We start from the raw sequence: 18,677 nt of genomic DNA, 5'->3' as shown, positions 1-18,677 counted from the left end.
AGAGTATTGTGAAATGATGTACATGGTGTATGTGAGCTGCGTGCCTGGGTAATGCTGGGTATGCCTACTGCATAGATACAGCTGGTCTACAAGCAATATATCCTTAGATTAAAAGGGTTATCCAGTTTTTGTCTTTTGTTTTTAAACATAGGTGCCAAATATCAAGATGCATCAATATAAAACACTTCCTAATACAGATCTTGTTTAAATTCGGCACATAAACAAGTGCCACATTTAATACATATCTTGTTTATTTTCAGGTCATTAACCACAGCTGACACATTCCATTCGCAAGCTCACTACCCCTCCCTGTGAGAAGTTCAGCCAGCAATCGAAACATCACAGCAGCATGTGACCTCCTTACCCTTTTAAGTCACTCATGGGGTGATTTATTGCATGGAGGAGAGCGATGAGAAACAGACTGAACGAATGAGACGCCAGAAACAGTGACGCAAAACAGACCCTGTAGCAGACAAGGGAGAATGAAGAAGGGAGAGATATACAGAGAGTGATAGCAGGCAGATAAATCATGGGAACTGTAGTATGTCCACACATTCACTGCATGAAAGTCAGGGCTTGTTCACATCTGCTTCCGGGGTCTCCACTTTCAGGTTTCCGTTTCCTGCCCAAAATTGGACAGGAGACGGAAGCCTGCAGGCATTTTTCAAACCCATTCATTTGAATGGGTTTGAAAAGTGTCGGGCTGTGAGTGCCAGTGAGCGTTTTTATGCTCTCCACAGCGAAACCATTTTTTTTTAACCAGAGACAAAGTTGGACATGCAGGACAAAACAAAAAAAAAAACAAAAAAAAAAAAACAAAAACGGTTTCGCTGCGGAGCGCTCACGGCCAGACATGGTTTGACAGGTTTCATTTTTTGCCTGCAGAAGATGAAAACCTTAGAACAGACACCGGACGCTGGTGTGAACCTAGAGTCAGTGATACAAGGAGAACAAAGTAAAATAAAGCCAGGCAAAGGAGAAAATGGTGGAAATATTGGTAATTGTCCAACCCTTTCCCCTAGTTATGATGCATGGATTCGTGAAAAGTTTACCCTTGTAGTTGTCTGCCAGATACTTGTCAAGAAATACTTCAGTGAAAAGCAGCCGTCTTTTTACAGACAACATATTAATCCTTAAATACTATCATTGTGTCTATCATACACATATCATTGAAAGAAATTTTTTGAGAGAAGTCCTCAGTAGTTGATACCTTTTTTAATGGCTAACTCAAAAAGTTTTTTGATGGCATATCGAGCTTTTGGGACTACTATAAAGGTGCCTTCATCAGGATGGTATAACACAATGTCTGAAGGTAGGCATATATATATACAGAGAAATGGAGTGTTAGATGCAAAATAGATGGAAAACAGAACATAGTTTAAAAAAAAAAAAAACACATATATATCAGTTCGCAGGAAAGTTCTCTGAGAACTTTCCTGCGAACTGATATATATGTGTTGTTTTTTTTTTTAAACTGTTTATGTTCTGTTTTCCATCTAACACTCCATTTCTCTGTATATATATGCCTACCTTCAGACATTGTGTTATACCATCCTGATGAAGGCACCTTTATAGTAGTCCCAAAAGCTCGATATGTCATCAAAAAACTTTTTGAGTTAGCCATTAAAAAAGGTATCAACTACTGAGGACTTCTCTCAAAAAATTTCTTTCATTTCATATCCACTGGCTAACACGGTACAAGGATATATATTTTTTCTTACACATATCATTATGATAGACACCATGACAGTACTTAGGGTTAAAGGACGACATAAATCAGAACATGCAAAGAACGACCCCATTTTGCCTCCTTTTAAAAAAAGAGTAATCTCGGTGTCCCAGGAGCCCCGCCACGTCCCCTTCTTCCTCACAGTCCTGTATCTGGCTATAAGATAACTGGCTGTTCAAGTAGGATATAAAAATTGCTAAACTCCACCCCTTTGACTGGTGGTCGGCTGAAGGAAAGGGTTGTCAAAGCCAGCCCCATAACATAGGTAATTAATTACCTGTACAATTGGAAAAAGGGGGGGCACAGCGCTGCTTCTGATCACATGACATGGGGACGGGATGAAGCCAGAGCCCCCAAGTCCAGCATCATCCACCGGATCAGGAATGCCAATTTAAAATCCAATTTTAACTGTACAATGTAATGAAAATATCAGTTCCCATGCTCTGCCCACTTGTTTGTATAGAAATAGCTAGCTGGCAGTGTAGTGCTGCATCCGGTCATGGCCCCGAGGAAAACTGGTACGGATACTGGTTACTTACTGGAAGGGCATGTGACCTGACCCCATTAGCAGCAGCCATGATGAGACGCAGCATTGCCAAACCTCCATTGAAAAACATGATATATGTTAAACTAGTGCATACGAAGTATGAGGAAGCTAATGAATGGCTGTAATCCAATCACGCTCACTTTGAGGACAGGAGTTGTTGATAAAGGGGGCTGCACTTAAAAGCTACAACCGAAACTGCATATTGTGCCATATTGTGACAACATACTGGTAAAAAACAGACTTAAAAGGACTTTCCCATGTCATCAATTTATGTTGTATCGAGAGGAAGGACAGCACTCCGCTATGGCCAGCCGTATCATTGAAATGAATAGAGCACGGTGGCTCAGTGGTTAGTGGTCAGCCTTACAGCACTGTAGTCCTGGGTTCAAATCCTGCCAAGGATAACATCTACAAGGAGTTTGTATGTCCTCCCTGTGTTTACGTGGGATTTCTCCGGGTACTCCGATTTCCTACCACACTCCAGAGACATACTGATAGGGAATGTAGATATGGGACAGTGACTATTAATGTCTGTAAAGCGCTGCGGAATATGATGGCGCTATACAAGTAAGCATAATAATGGAGCAGCGGGTTGGGCCCCATTCTTTTAATCGGTGAGGGTTCCAGTCGTATGGAAAACACCTTAGACTTGCCAGACCTCTTAAATGGAAATAAAAGGGTGTAAATATTATTGCAATATTGTTTTAATTAATGTATAATTGAGTTTTTAGGAACCACCCCACTATGGTAGTAGCTTCACACAATATCTCACATTTCATGTAAAAGCTGGGAAGTGACATTAACTCTGCAGAGAATGAGAAGTGACGGCTTTATGATATTAACCTCGATCCCATTAAACGGTGTCTGACACTTAATGACTTGTTTTATGAAAACTCAAATACGACACCAAAGAATCTGCAGCTCATGAACAATGTCATCTAAATCTGCACCTGCCAAATGACAATAATGATGGAAAGACGGGAATCGGGGGTTTCCTCTCCATTGAATATAAAGTGCGGTCTTAACAGCACCGGCATTGATGGTCGATAAACAATGAGGAATAAGAGTCATTAACTGTTTATACGGCTTCGTCTGAACAGGATTTCTGAAACAACTGAGGACAAGGACACACGGTCAGGTTTTAGTAACATAGTATTGAAGGCGAAACCTGGAGTAGATTAAATAGGAAACGCCCCATCTGTCCTTCATAGGTTCTCACTCCTCATGATCCATACCTGGATTTTAGCTTGAAAATGGCATCAGCAAAACCCGACCAGCGGTATAACGACTCGTCCATCCAATCCGGTAAACCAGGGCTGTAGAGTCGGAGTGAGGACAAGTTTTGGGTGGATTCGGAATAAAGTAACCCACTGACTCCAGCTTCTGAATAAAATTATATTATACAATTTATTGATATTGTATAATTAGATGCATAGGTTTTTGTATATTTACTTTCATAGGAATTCGATCACTTGCAATCTCATGAATTGCAGGATTTTTTCTACAATGGAAGAGAATCAGGAGTTGGTGGTTCGGCGTAATGAGCAAACACATTTAAATCCAATGGTTGAGCTTTTGGAAATGACATAAGAAGAAATCTGAGAAGTAGTCGTCACGTGGCCTGTATTCAGGGCTCCTGCCATCCATCTATACTGTTTGTAATAGTTATTGCTGCACGTACAGGATTAAAGGGATTTATAAAGGCCGGCATATCACTAGGATTACTGCTGCATTTTCTCCACCATTAGCCCCTTGCACAGCGGAGTACCAGAGCCAGGTAGCTTGTAATGTTGCTGTGCAGGGAATACCAAAACCAGGGGTCCCAAGTGGACTCCCCGAACGGAAACCCAGGCGAAGAGGTGTACCCGGCACGAGTGTGTGGCCTGAAGCCAGTATGTATGGTTATACCCTACCACATGGATACATAGTATCCATATTGCCCACAAGTGGTTCCAAGCACAATACTAGTCCAATAATACTAGGCCAAGGTTGAATGATCTTTCTGTGAAAGGTCTTTTGCTTGTTCGGACTATCAGATGGAAGTCGTAAAGCCGGCTGCCTTCTTTCCAGACAGTAAGAGTCTCAGCAGTAGCTATCGCTTGTAGTTAGAAGTTTCACCCGATGAACAATCCTTTTGGTTGAAATAGTCTGTTTAGATCAATCTCAGACTAACACCTATGACCTTATACTACATAGTGGTCTAAGCTCTAAAGAAAGGACAATTACAGAACAAGTTCACCCGGAAGACACAGCATGTGGAGAGAATCTCTTAAGCCGGGCAAATACTTCAGATGGCTGCTGGCCAAGCGTTTCTTCAGCCAACAACTATTCCTTCCGACTCGTACACATCAGAGGAGAGTCGAGAGGCCCCGATGAACATTAGATGGGCGAGGGATCCCACTGACATTTATGTGATGCATATGGCCACATTTATAAGAAGGGCAGAATCACTGGAAAGCAATAAGACGACTAAAAAGAGCAGATAATGTACATGTAAGCAGAAGCAAAGCAATCTCTATAAGGAACAAGGCTGGAAAGCTTAGCAAGGATTTTATTTTATTTTTTGGAAAAAAAAGGGAGGGGGGGGGGGGTCTGCTTTGTTTTCCAAGCTACAGCCCCACTCTTGTCAACAGGTTGTGTCTGGTACTACAGCTCAGCCCTAGTCACCAGCATGGCAATGGGCAGTAGTAGCAGATGGAGATCACGGAGAAGCTGTTTTAGGAATAAGGGGGGGAACGCAACGCAACTTTTATACATTCATGATTCATTCAGTCTCTTTGTATGAATTCCTATCCTTATGGGAATTTGTTCCCATGTTTCCTACTCAGGCTAAAGAAATCAATAAGATGCTAAAGTGAGTGATGGCTCAGGACAAACTCGTATTAGCTATACCATAACACACAGGACATCAGAAAAGAGGTTATTACCAAAGTACACCATGTACAGTACTACATAAATGCTATGGGGTCAGGCTGTGTAAACGTTGCATCAAGTTACTACAGAGGCGATGTCAATCCTAGTCCATCAAAAATATATTAATCGTATGGTTGTTAAAAGGGGTTATATGGGGAGGGCAAATTTTTACAGGGCATTCACTGCACCATATAAATATCCTTATTCATGTAGATGTGTGTCCCCTGGTGCCCCGATCATTAGTCTCTGTGCTCACATTCCCATGCTGAGGCTTTTTTTTTTTTTAATCAGTATGTCTTTGGAATGAGGGAGCAAACCCACACAAAACACAGGGAGAACATACAAACTCCTTGCAGATGTTGTTCTTGGTTGGGTTCGAACCCAGGACTCCAGCGCTGCAAGGCTGCAATACTAACCACTGAGCCACTGTGCCACCTCTGCCGAGGCTTTCTGTGATGAACAGATTTTGCTCTACTCTATGTAAAAGCAACTGGAGTAGAGCCGAGTCGGTCACATGGTTAAGAATCCCTGCACTCTGAAAACCTAAATAACTAGGAGGTGGGGAACCCTCATCTATATTCAATATCCAGTGAAGGGAATGTACTGTAAAATCCTAAAAATATCTCCCATATAAATCCTTTAAAGATAAGGATGGGCAACGAATCAAATTATTTCGAATAATTCACCATTTAAAAAAAAAAAAGAAAAAAAAAAAAAGCACAAATCTGATTTTCTTAACAATTGTGAAATTGAAATTTCATTGCACTTCAGAGTCCATCTAAGTTTTCTACTGTCTACGCAAGATACAATCAAGACTTTCTACACTGCAGTCTATAGTTAGTGATTGGACGAGGAGCTCCACATAGATCAGACTTCTCACACAGTCAGTGAGAGTAAATGATGAATGAACATGATGGAGTTTACTGAACCACAGGAGTTGGTTTAAAAATTTGGTTACGATATATGAACCAATACCGGGTCACACGACAACAACAATGCAATACTTCCTGTATCAGAACAACATTGTCCGATTTTTAATTTTTTTTTTGTGTGTGTAAATTGTGAGCCCCATATAGGGATCACAATGTACTTTTTTTTTTGCTATCAGTATGTCTTTTGTAGAATGGGAGGAAATCCACGCAAACACGGGGAGAACATACAAACTCCTTGCAGATGTTGTTCCTGGCGGGATTCGATCCCTGACTCCAGCGCTGCAAGGCTGCAGTGCTAACCACTGAGCCATCATGTTGCCCCAACATTGTCTAATTTCTGTTTGGAGAGACAACACCTTTAACTTTTGCAGAGCTTAACGTGCATGTGAATAATGGCTTAGGTACAGACGTTCATGAGCCCTGTCCATTCTGATCCTCTATCTACCTTCCATTGCTCCAGCAAGATTTTACTTTTAGATTCACGGATTTAGGATTTCTCCATTAGACCAATGCTTCCAGGAGAACGACGACGTCTAATTTACTGTGCAGGCATGTAAAACTGAAGCCCCATAACTGGGGAGTTAATAGAATCTTGTATCAGTCCTCCAGGTATAGTCAGGTGATACAACACCAACCACACTGTACAAGTATTTGCACTATGTCCCACATCTATTATTATTACTGTCCCCGTGTAAACAGACTAAGTGTGTGCTCACTACAACAATAACTGGCGCCCGGAGGAGGGAAGAAGAAAAATCATCTTATCAGAAACATTCAACTGACAAGAAACTGCTGAAATAAACGTATGGGAAGCCATAAAAGCTATTCTAGTAGAATTAAAGTGCACCTATTTTTTTATTTTACTATTCCTTAATATGTCCCAAAAAATTTGCTACGGCTACATTCAGTGGAATGGGACTGAGTTGCTGCTGTACCATAGGACATCATCGGCACAAGGAGGAGGCTGTGGCGCTGTGTCTACAAACGGCTGATCGGTGGGGGTTCCAGGTGTTGACCCCCAGCAATACTCCTGGTAAATATTTGGTGATCCTCTATGCTGAATTAGACCTAAAATCTATGGGGGTGGTTAGAAGTTTTTAGTGGGGAAATCTGTGGTTGTACAAGGGGCCAATCTCCATTTTTTTTCTTTAAACCAATGCCAAGAGTGGTTTAAAAAAAGAACAGGAAATATAAAGGAAGCTTTTATACAACTTCTACTTCTCCCTTCTGGAGACTACACAACATGTGGCCTCAGCCTTAGGGGGTTTGCTACGTCAGAGACAACCACTAGAGGATTGTTCTGGAAGTGGAAGCTGTAGGATTTAATGGAGAGTGGGGGTAATAGGCCTCATTTATGGCCGGGGTGGTGGGTCTTGAACAGGGCACTTTTCTCTATATTGTCCAAATGCCCTATAAAAGATACGTACGAAATATCCCTGTAGGTCTGAAATTATTCATTTTTAGTTCACACAAACAAAACGTTAGAGCTGAAAATTAGCAAAACCACTATGGCGGCTTCACACAAGACCCAGTTATGTTTTATTGCTGTAAGGCCTCATTCACACGGGGTACGGGTCCGCGTATTTTGGTCCTGATTCCGATGCGGGAAGCCGCATCAGAATTGGACCAAAATGCGCCTGCCAGGACTGTTACGGCTTCCGACAGTCGCGGCTTCCCCCCTCCGGAGTAGGCTCAAATGAATGAGCCTAGTCCGGAGGGTGCTTTCGCGAGGTGGACGCCGGGGATGAATCAGCCACGGAATCCGCCTGAAGAAAGGGCAGCTCGCTTCTTTTTTCTGTGAGCTGGAACATACCGCTCATGGAAAAAAAACTAGCAGTCTACATAGACCTCTATTGTGAGGCGACGGATTTTAAGGTGGATTTGGCGTCAAAATCTGCTCCCTCTTGCCCAGTGTGAACGAGCCCAAAGAAGCAGAAAATACAATCCGTTATGGCAGGAATGGAAACAACTAAGAAATGTTGCACGTGAACATAACCTTAACCGTCTGTAACATCTAAAGGAAGTATTTTGCACATGACACATTTTGCTGTCCTCAGATGCATTTATACCCTTTCAAAGGCTAAAATATTATATCCACAGACATCCAACATAAACCTAGGCAGCGCAAATACATTATGAAACCGTGCGAGCGGCGGCAGACTACAGCACGAGCTTCCAAAAAGTGCCTGCGATGCTGCTGACAAAATCAATTCACAAAATATTACGTCCAGTCAAGCTCGTGATTCATTCGAGGCAATGCCTTTAATACGCCGTCCAGCCGCTATGGTAAAACATACGACCACACATTAATATAGAGCATGGGGTTCAGCAGAGAACAGTATAAATTCATGCTATGTTATAATCCAATATGCCGGCTGGAGGGTGGAATTTCATGGAGTGGAATAAAAAATAAAATTTCAATAAGCGAAATAAAAGACAAAGCACATAATACAGATCATGTGAAAATGGAAGGTTATAGTAATCTTTAATACATCACAACTTTACCCATTGTAAATCAGTCAGTCATTTGCGTGGGCATTATACTACTGTGCAATAAATCAAACGTTATAGCGGCACAATATACGCCGAGCACTGCCTCAACACAACATAGATAATACACCCCAATAATGTCCTACTAAAGATGAACAACCGCTGGGGAGAACGCAATTCACTATAAAGACCTACAAGTAAAAATTCACATTCATTGCGAGAAAAGTTGAAGGAAACTTCCTACAAGCTTATAGAACCACCAACGCTCTTATCATGCCTCAACATCTAGTGGTGGTCTAAGCATGCTGGGAGTTGTAGTACCACCAGCTACAGAACAAACAGCTTGGAGACCACTAAATCTGTTCAATACATTAATACATACAGGATTCTGAACATTTACACTCACTTTTTAGGTTTACAACTCAATAGAATGCATTTTTCTCTTTATAGTTAATTAGAATATATATATATGTGTGTGTTAATATCCACGTATATACTTACATGGAGCTGTTACCAGAGGCTCTGGGCTGAACACCCACCATTACCCTGGCGCCGCTCTGGAATTCCTTCTTTTTTATTATAGATGTTAGAGATTAACCATTTAAAAGCAATTGATTGATTTTTTGCAATGCAACCCAACACCATAAAAGACAGGATAATCCAAGGAACCAAGTAGCCAGGGTGATCAAAGATTGCTGTGTCGCTCTGAACTTCTTCACTTATATTCGTGAATGAAGTCACATTAAAACCTAGAGGGTGCCACGACTTGTAGTTGCAAAAAAAAGTCAAGCATTGTTTGACTTTTTTGTGACCGTTGTGGTCGTGATTCATCACCATTCACTAACATAGGTGAAGGAGTCGCAGAGTGACATGGCGATCTTTTCGCCGGGTGACCAACGTAGCCGTATGACTAACATAAAAGGGAGCTGAACTTTTGACAACATGGATCAAAATGGACAATTATAAAAAAGAAAATTTAAATATTAAAAAAAATAAAAAAAATCCCAGCCACCACCATTCCCAGGGTGCCCATGTCCCAACACAGCCAGGAACTGAAGCGTCTCCCTCAGGGACTAGTGACCAGCAGTGACCCTGGAAAGTGGCAAAATGCAAGCGCAGGGGCATCAGCGACATGAATATGGCTTCTGTTATTATTTAACCCATTCTGAGCAAAAGTTAACCCTTTAATTTACTCAGCTCGTGTTAAAAATTGACAACACTTTTTCCCAAATTTTAATTTGGCTGGTCTGTTTTGACATTGTATTGTAAAAGTGGTCTCCCTGGCTCCTATAGTCACGTATAAGCATATATATATATATATATATATATATATATATATATATATATATATATATATATATATGTTACAGACACAACAAACAAAGTATCACATTGTAATGGCAACAGTTAAACATTACATATAATAAAGCAATATATACGTTCAGTAAACATGATAAACAGCAGGAAACACGACTACTACTACTAAACTATACAGCCGTATACTCATAGTCTAGTTGTGTAGGCTAGACAACATTAAAGAAGTGTTGTAACAACTTTTTAGCAATGGAAATTCTTTCGGCAGGGGGCTGAGCTCGACCTTCCAAACTGACTACTAAACACATAAACAACTATTATAGGGGGGCAAGCCTTGTGCACAAAAATACCCGCATAAGAAATGATCTCAACCCCTCCAAATCCCCAAAATAAAAGCCAACTTAAGTGTGTCAGGAGATAAAGCCCGCACCGTGTGATTCATTGCTGTACCTTTTTCTTCTTAAATGATTCCCCTGCACATCAAAGCGGTTTTAAAGCCCAAACATCTTCTTTACTGCTCAGCTAAGAGCCCATTAGTTTGCTAATTTCTCGTAGAAACAAAGCCATTACAGAACACGAATGGTTACATACCTGCAGTTTGGAGGAGGATCGAGGGTTATTTCGGCTAACTCCTTCTGAATTCTGTAAGTGAAATGAGAAGCGTTTCAGACACTGTGCAGAATGAATCCGGGAATTACACTGCCCTCTACCATCATGTTGTTAAATGCAACATTGGCTTTGCCTTCAGTAATGCTAACATGGCTGCTTCCTCTTTGTTCTCAGAGGCATAACCCAAATCCTAGAACACAGGAACTTAGAAGCTCCATTCCAGGGCCATCCAAGCGCAAATGCAGGATGGAGACCCCGGAGGAGGCAAGAAGACTTCACCCCGCACTCAGAAAAGTGGAAAGGTTTTTGTGCCAGACACTTTTTGCTAGGGAGAATTCCTTTTCTAGCTAATATGCAAATGAGGCAGAGAGGGGAGGGGTGAACTCCAGCGTTGTGACAATGACTTTAAACCGGTGCTCTGACCGAGCTACGACTGACACTGGGACGCAGGCTGCAGCGACTAACCATTGTACACAGCGTTCAGCCATAAACACCAAGGACAAGCAAAACTTCCAGCTCTGACGGCTCTGCAGCACCCGGCTAGTACCTGCTGAAAACTTACACAACTACTTAAAGGGATTCAGATAAACCTGCTAAAAACAGGACGAATCGATCTCAGAGGAGTCAAAACTGCTAAAATAATACAAGAGATCTCTGTACATTGGCTAACTAATGGATAACCAACTAGAACTTTCTATAAACAATCTGGTCTCCGAGGGCTGACCTATCTGTACATAGAGATCTGTTTATATACTGTACGGTTTACTACAAGCATATGAGAGTTACATAAATACAGCAACCCCGTCTCTGTATTCTCTGTACTTTGGAACTGAATTTTAAGTCAAACAAACAAAAATCCATGTGTTTTACTGCAACAAATCCACAGCAAAACCTATAAAAGTTGTGTTCGGATTTGCTACAGATTTTGTTGCGGATTTCCTATGGATCTCCACTACAATAAAAACAGATTTTCTGGTCACAAAACAAAACAAAAAACTGCAGCAAATCCATCCTGAGTGAATATACCTTAAAGTCTCCTGCACACAGGCTTATACAATCTAGATTCAGACCAGAAAATGAGACCAATTTGCTTTCTTAACTTGCTTGGTGGCTTCTTGGAATTGCAACTTAGCCCCAAAGAAATGAAAAGGGCCGAGCTACAATACAACTAGAATCCTGAAGACAGGTGTGACACTGTTTTTTTGGAAGAATGGAACCACAATTTTAATTCCCTTTAATGCAGCCAATATTCAACAAAAAGCAGCACGTAAGATGCCACATAATGTTTGTGTAGAAGTTGAAAACCCCATTATAACTCGAGCCGAAAGAGAAAAAAACAAAACTTCCCAGCATACAATTCACCAAGAGGTTATGGAAGCCGACATGAGGAATTGTTTGGTAGGGTTCACACACTGGACACATTTTTACTAGCCATTTTATTTTGCAGGCTAAAAACAAACTGGATTAGACATGAGCCTATAGAACTGCACCTTTTGCTGACCTAACCAACATGCCTCCATATTTCAGCTTCATAGACCTCTGCGAATAGAACATTAAACTCCAGTAAAAGCCTTAAAATGCAAGTGTGATAGCTGAAACACCAGATCATTCATGATCACAGCTCATAACATGTCCCTAGTTCACACTTACAACCTTGAAAACTCATTACTGCATTCAGAGCGATGTGCGGACCCTAATGAATCTTACTCATAGCATGAAAGTCACACAACACATCATGGAGCCAGGCCTCCTAACCTCAAATGACATCTTCCAGACCAAGCTCCTGGAAAATGCATCTTAAGTCATTTATACATCTCAGATATGAGGGAAACTGGAGCAGACCATGCCATGTAGATTCTCAATGAAAAGGAATACTATGAAGAAATATTTGTAGGGGTTATGGATGAACCTGGGATCTGCAAGAATTCAGGGGCAAATTGTGGGGAGGAATCTATGACAGTACAGAGAGGCCACTAAGAATATTACCCACAGTGCTGGGTAAGGGGCAGTTCAGTCCAGATAGAGTCCGTTAGTCCATTATAGTCTATGGGGTCCATGTGCTTTTACAGCACAGCGCTTGCAATTGCGTTTGTTGAAGGTCTCCATGTGGACTCTAGCCAGACGGAATACATACGCTAATGTGAACCAGGGGTACCATGGAATATTAGAGACAGATATGGACGTGCCCCTCCTCAAATATCAAAAAGGGGTTTTCAGACACTGGAAGTTCTTGCGCACAAGGTTAGAATGGTGCCAAAATAAAATGGGGTCATGCTCTCTTACCAACCCCATACTCATGTGCCACTCCTTCTCAGGATTCTTGCCATTGTTCTACAGGCGTGTTACCGTAAAACTGCAACCCCCAAAATACTCTATTCACTTCTATGGAAGTTCCAAGTATGCACGTTGGGAGTTGTAGCTTCACCACAGCTTTATACCTTGGCCTCCAGCAATGACACTTCGACCTGGCCCACAGTGGCCACTAGTCTGGTCACATTGAAACGTCATTGCTGGAAATTTGGGAGATGACTAATAGGCTGGGGACGCCACTAGCAGAACGATTGCACTTTTGATGCTTAAACGGATCTGCCAAAAATGCGGCATTTTACAGTCCAAATCTTATCCGTAAGCCGCAAGAGAAAAAAAACTGCAGCAAGTTAATGTTTTTCACTGAGGATTTCTCCACTTGCAATGAAAAGAGAGAATTTCCTGATAAAAACCTGCAACAAAAATTGCACCATTTGATGCATTTTTTCTTCTGCTGCGGATTTCCTGCAGAAATGCTGCAAATTTTCTGCTCTGCAGTCCTGTGGTTATTTATTGCGATTCTGAGCTTTTCTGCAGATATTTCCCGGAGCTGGACGACTACTGGAAAGACTGACCTTGTCAGAGTGCAACATATAGAGATGTCCCTGCACTTTATATCCCTGCTGTGCTTTACCCAGCAGCAAGAAATGGTAATGAATAATAATTTAAGAATTTCACCTTCACACAGACAATTATTATTTTAATCAGTTCTGATGTTTTCCGTAGTATAAGGACGAAGTCGCACAGGACACATTTATTGCAGAACTCTGAACGAATGAAAATCAATATCCATTCATCTAAATGGGGTTGTTTTGGTGGGCAAATTTGGTTTACATGAATGACACATATGCAGAAATTTCTGCAAAAAAATTTAAATTCATCCAGAAAAATCCACATGGCAGTTTTCATAGCCATTACTACTGCATTCAAGTCATTTCAATAGTTCTAGAGTAGCCTCTTAAAGGGGTTGTCCAAGAAGTTTCATTAAACTTTTTTTTTTTTCCAAGCTAGGGGTTTGGGGCTGGTTCTGACCCTTGATACGAATCATTCCTCCAATCCCATTTTCACAAGTAGTGCAGTGGGGACTGACAATACTATGGTAAAGCCGAGTGTGAAAAGAGGAGCGACCCACGGATATAGGTGCTTGTTCTGATCCCAGCCCAGAACCCACAGATCCAACTTCCCCATAGGAAGTACGATTACCTTCACTGGACAATCACTTCAAGACCTAGCCCCACATGTTTGATATCTATCTAGAATACAACAAAACATGTGAATCGTGTGGGTTGCATTACCATACTGCTGCATTTTTTCTCCGTTTGAAGCTGGAATTTCAATGGTTCAACTACAATCAAGTGTCCCAAAAGGAAAAAAAAAAGAAAACCATGACCATAATAGTTGATTTATTATCAGGGTCAATCTGATGACTCTCCCACAGAGTCACAAAAGGCATTCTAACCGGCTGACATCACTTTTAGGACTCAAAATAACCTGAAGAAGACTAGGACATACATGACCTGATGGATGATTCCAGCACAGCACAACAAATGATGGAAAAAGCCCCTAACTTTCCCAGGAGCCATCTACCTCATTGCCTGTCAATAAGGAACTGACAGTGTGCAAACAAGAGCCCATAGTGAAGCATTGCTTACTTATCCCAATCAATAACCTGAGACTGATCAATAGGGGAAGGAAGGCTTTCTAGTGGCGAAATCCTACATGGATGAGCTCAGGAACAGACGTGTGGGGGACACCAAAGTCAGCAGAAGTGTTAAAGCTTCACCAGCTCTGCAGCGCATTAGAAGGGAAAACCTGTTTTGTCAGTAATAAATTGACTTTGAGGAATAGTTACTGAATCATATATGAAGCTACTCATCTGTATGTATGATCCACGTGCAATTATTGTGGGGGAGGAAAGTTAAAGGGGTTGTCTAGGATTAGGAAAAAAGGATGTGCTTTCATGTCACACTTGTACACAGGTTATTTCTAGTGCAAATTGGATTCCCATGGACCAGAAAGGCAACATTTTTGGAGGAAGACCTTATTATTATCGTATATATAGATATATATGTATCTATATATACACACGTCTGTGATCATTCTGATCTTTGAAGCCCAGCAGGACCTCTATTCTACACATAGAGATAGCGATCAATCACTAAGTAGGACCGCCCACTGGACTCCTAAGATCAGACTGTGTAAGTGGATGAAACACATATTATCCTGAACCTTGTCACACACAACTATATATTTAGAGAAATAAAGATTAATATACATTACTCATTCTAATATGTTCTTAAGACACCAACAATATTCTACGTGTCTGGAAAAACTGAGCGATGACCAATATGGCCAAAATTATCAGTGAGACCCCCACAGATAAGAACCAAGGTCCTGTGTACCCCATTTGGACAGCGGTTGTACAACTCTATGGCATTGCTGAAGATAGCAGAACACTGTACTAAAGAGTTAAATGGGGTGGCAGAAAATATACACAACTGCAGCCCTATTCAAACCCAGGACACAAGACCCCGTTCTTGTGAAAGTCAGGGGTCCTAATGTTCATAAGTGAGTGCTGCTTGTGGGAGAACCCCTTTATCAACTGGCCAGGACAAGTAATTCCATAAAATTCCATTAGCACAGTCCCAGATGGAAAGGTGTCACATCTGTCATTGAGGACGGCTTATCCACCCCTCCCAATTTCCCTGTGGGACTTGATGACTCTTTGATGTGGCCATGTGGTTTTTTAGGATTACCTTTTAGCGCTAGTAGATAGCTTTGCAGTGGTTTTACTGGATAATTTGGTATTTTTCTTCTGTTGCACAGCTGAAGGTTTCCTTTCCTCTTGTTCCTCGGGTTCAGGGGCCGGTGGGTCCCTTTGATCAGCATCTGAACTCCCACTGCTGGTACTAGGACTTTCATCATCTGACCTCTGCCGATCACTGGACATCTTGGTAGATTTACTTATTCCTTATTGATAACCTAAAGACAAAAATGGGATTATTGTAGAGAATAAAAGGATATTTGCCAAACAGAACATGTAATAGTTAATAGGAAGTCACTTGGAAATCCCACATGTAACTATTTGGAGAAGTTTCTTTTATAACTTTCCAAAACTGCGATGTCAAAGCCCTGCCAGTCTATTAAGGGAATGTTCACACCATATTTTTCCCCCCGCCATGGATTGTGTCACTGTTTCCTTGTCCGGATCGGCTTGAAAACACTTCTGCCGCTGTCCCCATTGTTCCAAATGGGAAACCACACCATAGTTCATAGAGGGAAACTTTTCCCACAAGTGGGGAAAAAATGGTTTTAGAATCAAGAACGGGGATGAAACCACGGCGAGACGCCAAACGCAGATCAGCCCCATAGTTTCTAACTAGCTCAGCCTCGGATTTCTACTGTAAATGTACATGGCGTATTTTTATAGATTTTCACTTTTTCTGTGGTGAAAAAACGCAAAATACCGCAGGCGTGTTTCGTATATTGGGCCAACGACACCGAGCCATGCTGGGATATGTAGTTGTATACCAGCTAGGACGCCGATCGTCGCAGACCCGAGCGCCTTTGACATCATAGGGTCTATCCTGATGAATACGATTGTAAAATTAACCATTTGGGTTCCAAATCCCACAACGATGACGCAAACTCCTCACCGCACCAGCCGAAAAATAATAATAATTAAAAAAAAAAAAAGCTACCAAAACATCGTCCCATGTGCTTGGGGAGAATAAGGGACTGTGGCCATGGCTAGGCAGACGTATGGAGGAACTCCGGCCCATGATGAATAACTTTTGACATGTAGTATAAATAAGACAAGTCGCTGACGCTTTGTAAATATTTACACACCAGTGTGCGCTCCTCGGCAGCGGCATTCATTGGAATGTATTACGGTTTAACCCTTCGAGGCAGATGTGGGGGGGGGGGGGTAATGGTGTTATGTATATAGAGATATAATTGGGATGGGGGGGGGGTTATTGACATTGCTGGAAGCCAAAATGAAGCATCTGGCCAGGGGATGAGCGGGTATGACACAGGCAGGCACAAGGCTACTGTAGACACCGACATTTTGACCACCAGGAATTCCCCTCAGTGGCAGGAGGACGGGGGTGGGGGGGTCCTGGAGAGAGGGGGGGCCCGGGGGCCGCTAGGAGGACAGGCTTGGGGGGAACCATTATTACTGTCTGGGGGGGGGGGGGGGAGCAGGTATAGGAGACACTCCACGGTGTATGTACCAAGTGATGCGTGAAGTCAGTTCCAGCTCCCCCCTCTACCCCCCTCCTCGTCGCTTTCTCCGGGGCTGAAAACAAGAACAAAGCTCCGTCTCTGCCCCGGATCCCTCCCCCGCTTCTCGTTTACCTCAGCAGCTCTGCCCTTCCCTGCTTTCACGCCCGCTGGATACCGTGCCGGGGAGGGGGGGATCCTGGAGACACCGAGCCCGGGGGGGGAAAACGAGCAGGCTCCGGCCGGCTGCCGAACATTGAGAGTCGGAAGAAAGAAGAAGGAGGAGGAGGAGGGGGAGGAGGGAATGGGGAGCTGGCTGTAGTACGCTTCTACGGTCTGCTGGTGGCGCTGGCGAGTCAAGAGTGGGCGGGGAAAAGGGCGTGTGGAGAGGCAGGGCTGAGGCTGCTAGGAAGGGAACGCGGGCCACAAGCCGCGCCCACTCTCGTTTGCCTCAGTCTCCGCCCCTTCTGCTTTCTCCCGGTGATTAAAGCCCCGCCCCCTTGTTTCCCCGCCGCAAGGCGGTGAAGTCAGCGAGTTCCGGCGCGTCCACCTGTGCGCGTGCGCGGCGCTTGTCCTGTCTGTGTGAATGGTGCGCGCGCCTGTTAACCCCTTGCAAGCACCTGGACAGAGAGTGATCTATAGACAAGTCCTATGCAGATTTATAGTGCAGCAGGTCCTTAGTCTCCTAGCCCGCTTCCCAGTGACCTCCATTCATCTACATTAGCAGGACCCCTAATCATTCATGGACCGCAGCCATCAGTGTTATCACACAATCTGTACCTCAAGGTGGTCACAGACACAAAGACCGTTCTGTAGATGAGACTGACATTGACTATAGACCTAGTGCATAAATCCAAGCATGGACAGGACCTGGATAAAATGTCTCTCACTACAACATGCCCTTTAATATAGAGCGTCTGTAAAATGTAAGCGTTTATTCACACACAGCAGATTTGTTGGCCGTCCCATTTATTTCAATAGCACTTGGGTTTGCTGCGTGAATAACCTCCTTCAGATGAATGGGACTGATTTACATTTCACAATATGTCTGCAAGGTGTGAATTCAGCTCTAATAAAGAGGAACGCCAAAAAATCCAAAAGGTAGAGTGCCTAATATACGACTGGAGCAGATCCTCGCCATTCATCGTATGCCCCAAGAGCGCGCACACAACTACCCATAGACCTGTGTGAACCAATGCTTGAGCTTCAGTAGTTGCCATATTAAAGGGATGCTCCAATTCACCCTCTTAGATCCCGTCCATGGGGGTTCTGTTAAAAAGATCTCTCAGGTTTGATGCCCCGAGTGGCTTCTGCTTATCAGTCATCATATACTGTATACAGCCCCTAAATCGCCTCCATAGGCTTATATACAGGATGAGAAAACATTTTTTTTTAAAAAACACAAGAAAAATAATTTGTTCCACTGTAGAAGACAAACACAAGAAGAACGCAATGTCTAGTCTTATCTAGAGCGTTTCTACTTCCAGAGTTCTACTGACCAGAGTTTTTGTTTTGTTGCAATTTTTGTAACCAAAACAAGGAGACGATTGTAAAAATGAGAAAACTCAGGGTGGGTTCACACTTGCACCCCGTTTCCGTCTTCTGCCGAGAG

At 42.7% G+C, this 18,677-nt stretch overlaps 1 protein-coding gene across 1 annotated transcript in view; it reads right to left on the bottom strand.

Moving 5' to 3' along the window:
- UBE2E3 (ubiquitin conjugating enzyme E2 E3) overlaps window positions 1-17,326 on the bottom strand; it is a 48,138-nt gene extending 30,812 nt beyond the window's left edge. The window contains exons 1-3 of the mRNA XM_075283829.1: window positions 17,201-17,326; window positions 15,598-15,823; window positions 10,517-10,567 (exon numbers count right to left, since the gene is read on the bottom strand). Of these exons, the coding sequence (XP_075139930.1) occupies window positions 10,517-10,567; window positions 15,598-15,791 (245 nt within the window). The 5' untranslated portion in view covers window positions 15,792-15,823; window positions 17,201-17,326. The remainder of the gene's footprint in view (window positions 1-10,516; window positions 10,568-15,597; window positions 15,824-17,200) is intronic.
- Between the last annotated feature and the right edge of the window lie 1,351 nt (window positions 17,327-18,677).

Source organism: Leptodactylus fuscus, chromosome 8 (assembly GCF_031893055.1).
Source record: "Leptodactylus fuscus isolate aLepFus1 chromosome 8, aLepFus1.hap2, whole genome shotgun sequence".
NCBI lineage: Eukaryota > Metazoa > Chordata > Amphibia > Anura > Leptodactylidae > Leptodactylus > Leptodactylus fuscus.
Note: the sequence above shows the minus strand (reverse complement) of the source record. Positions and strands in the feature narration are given on the sequence as shown.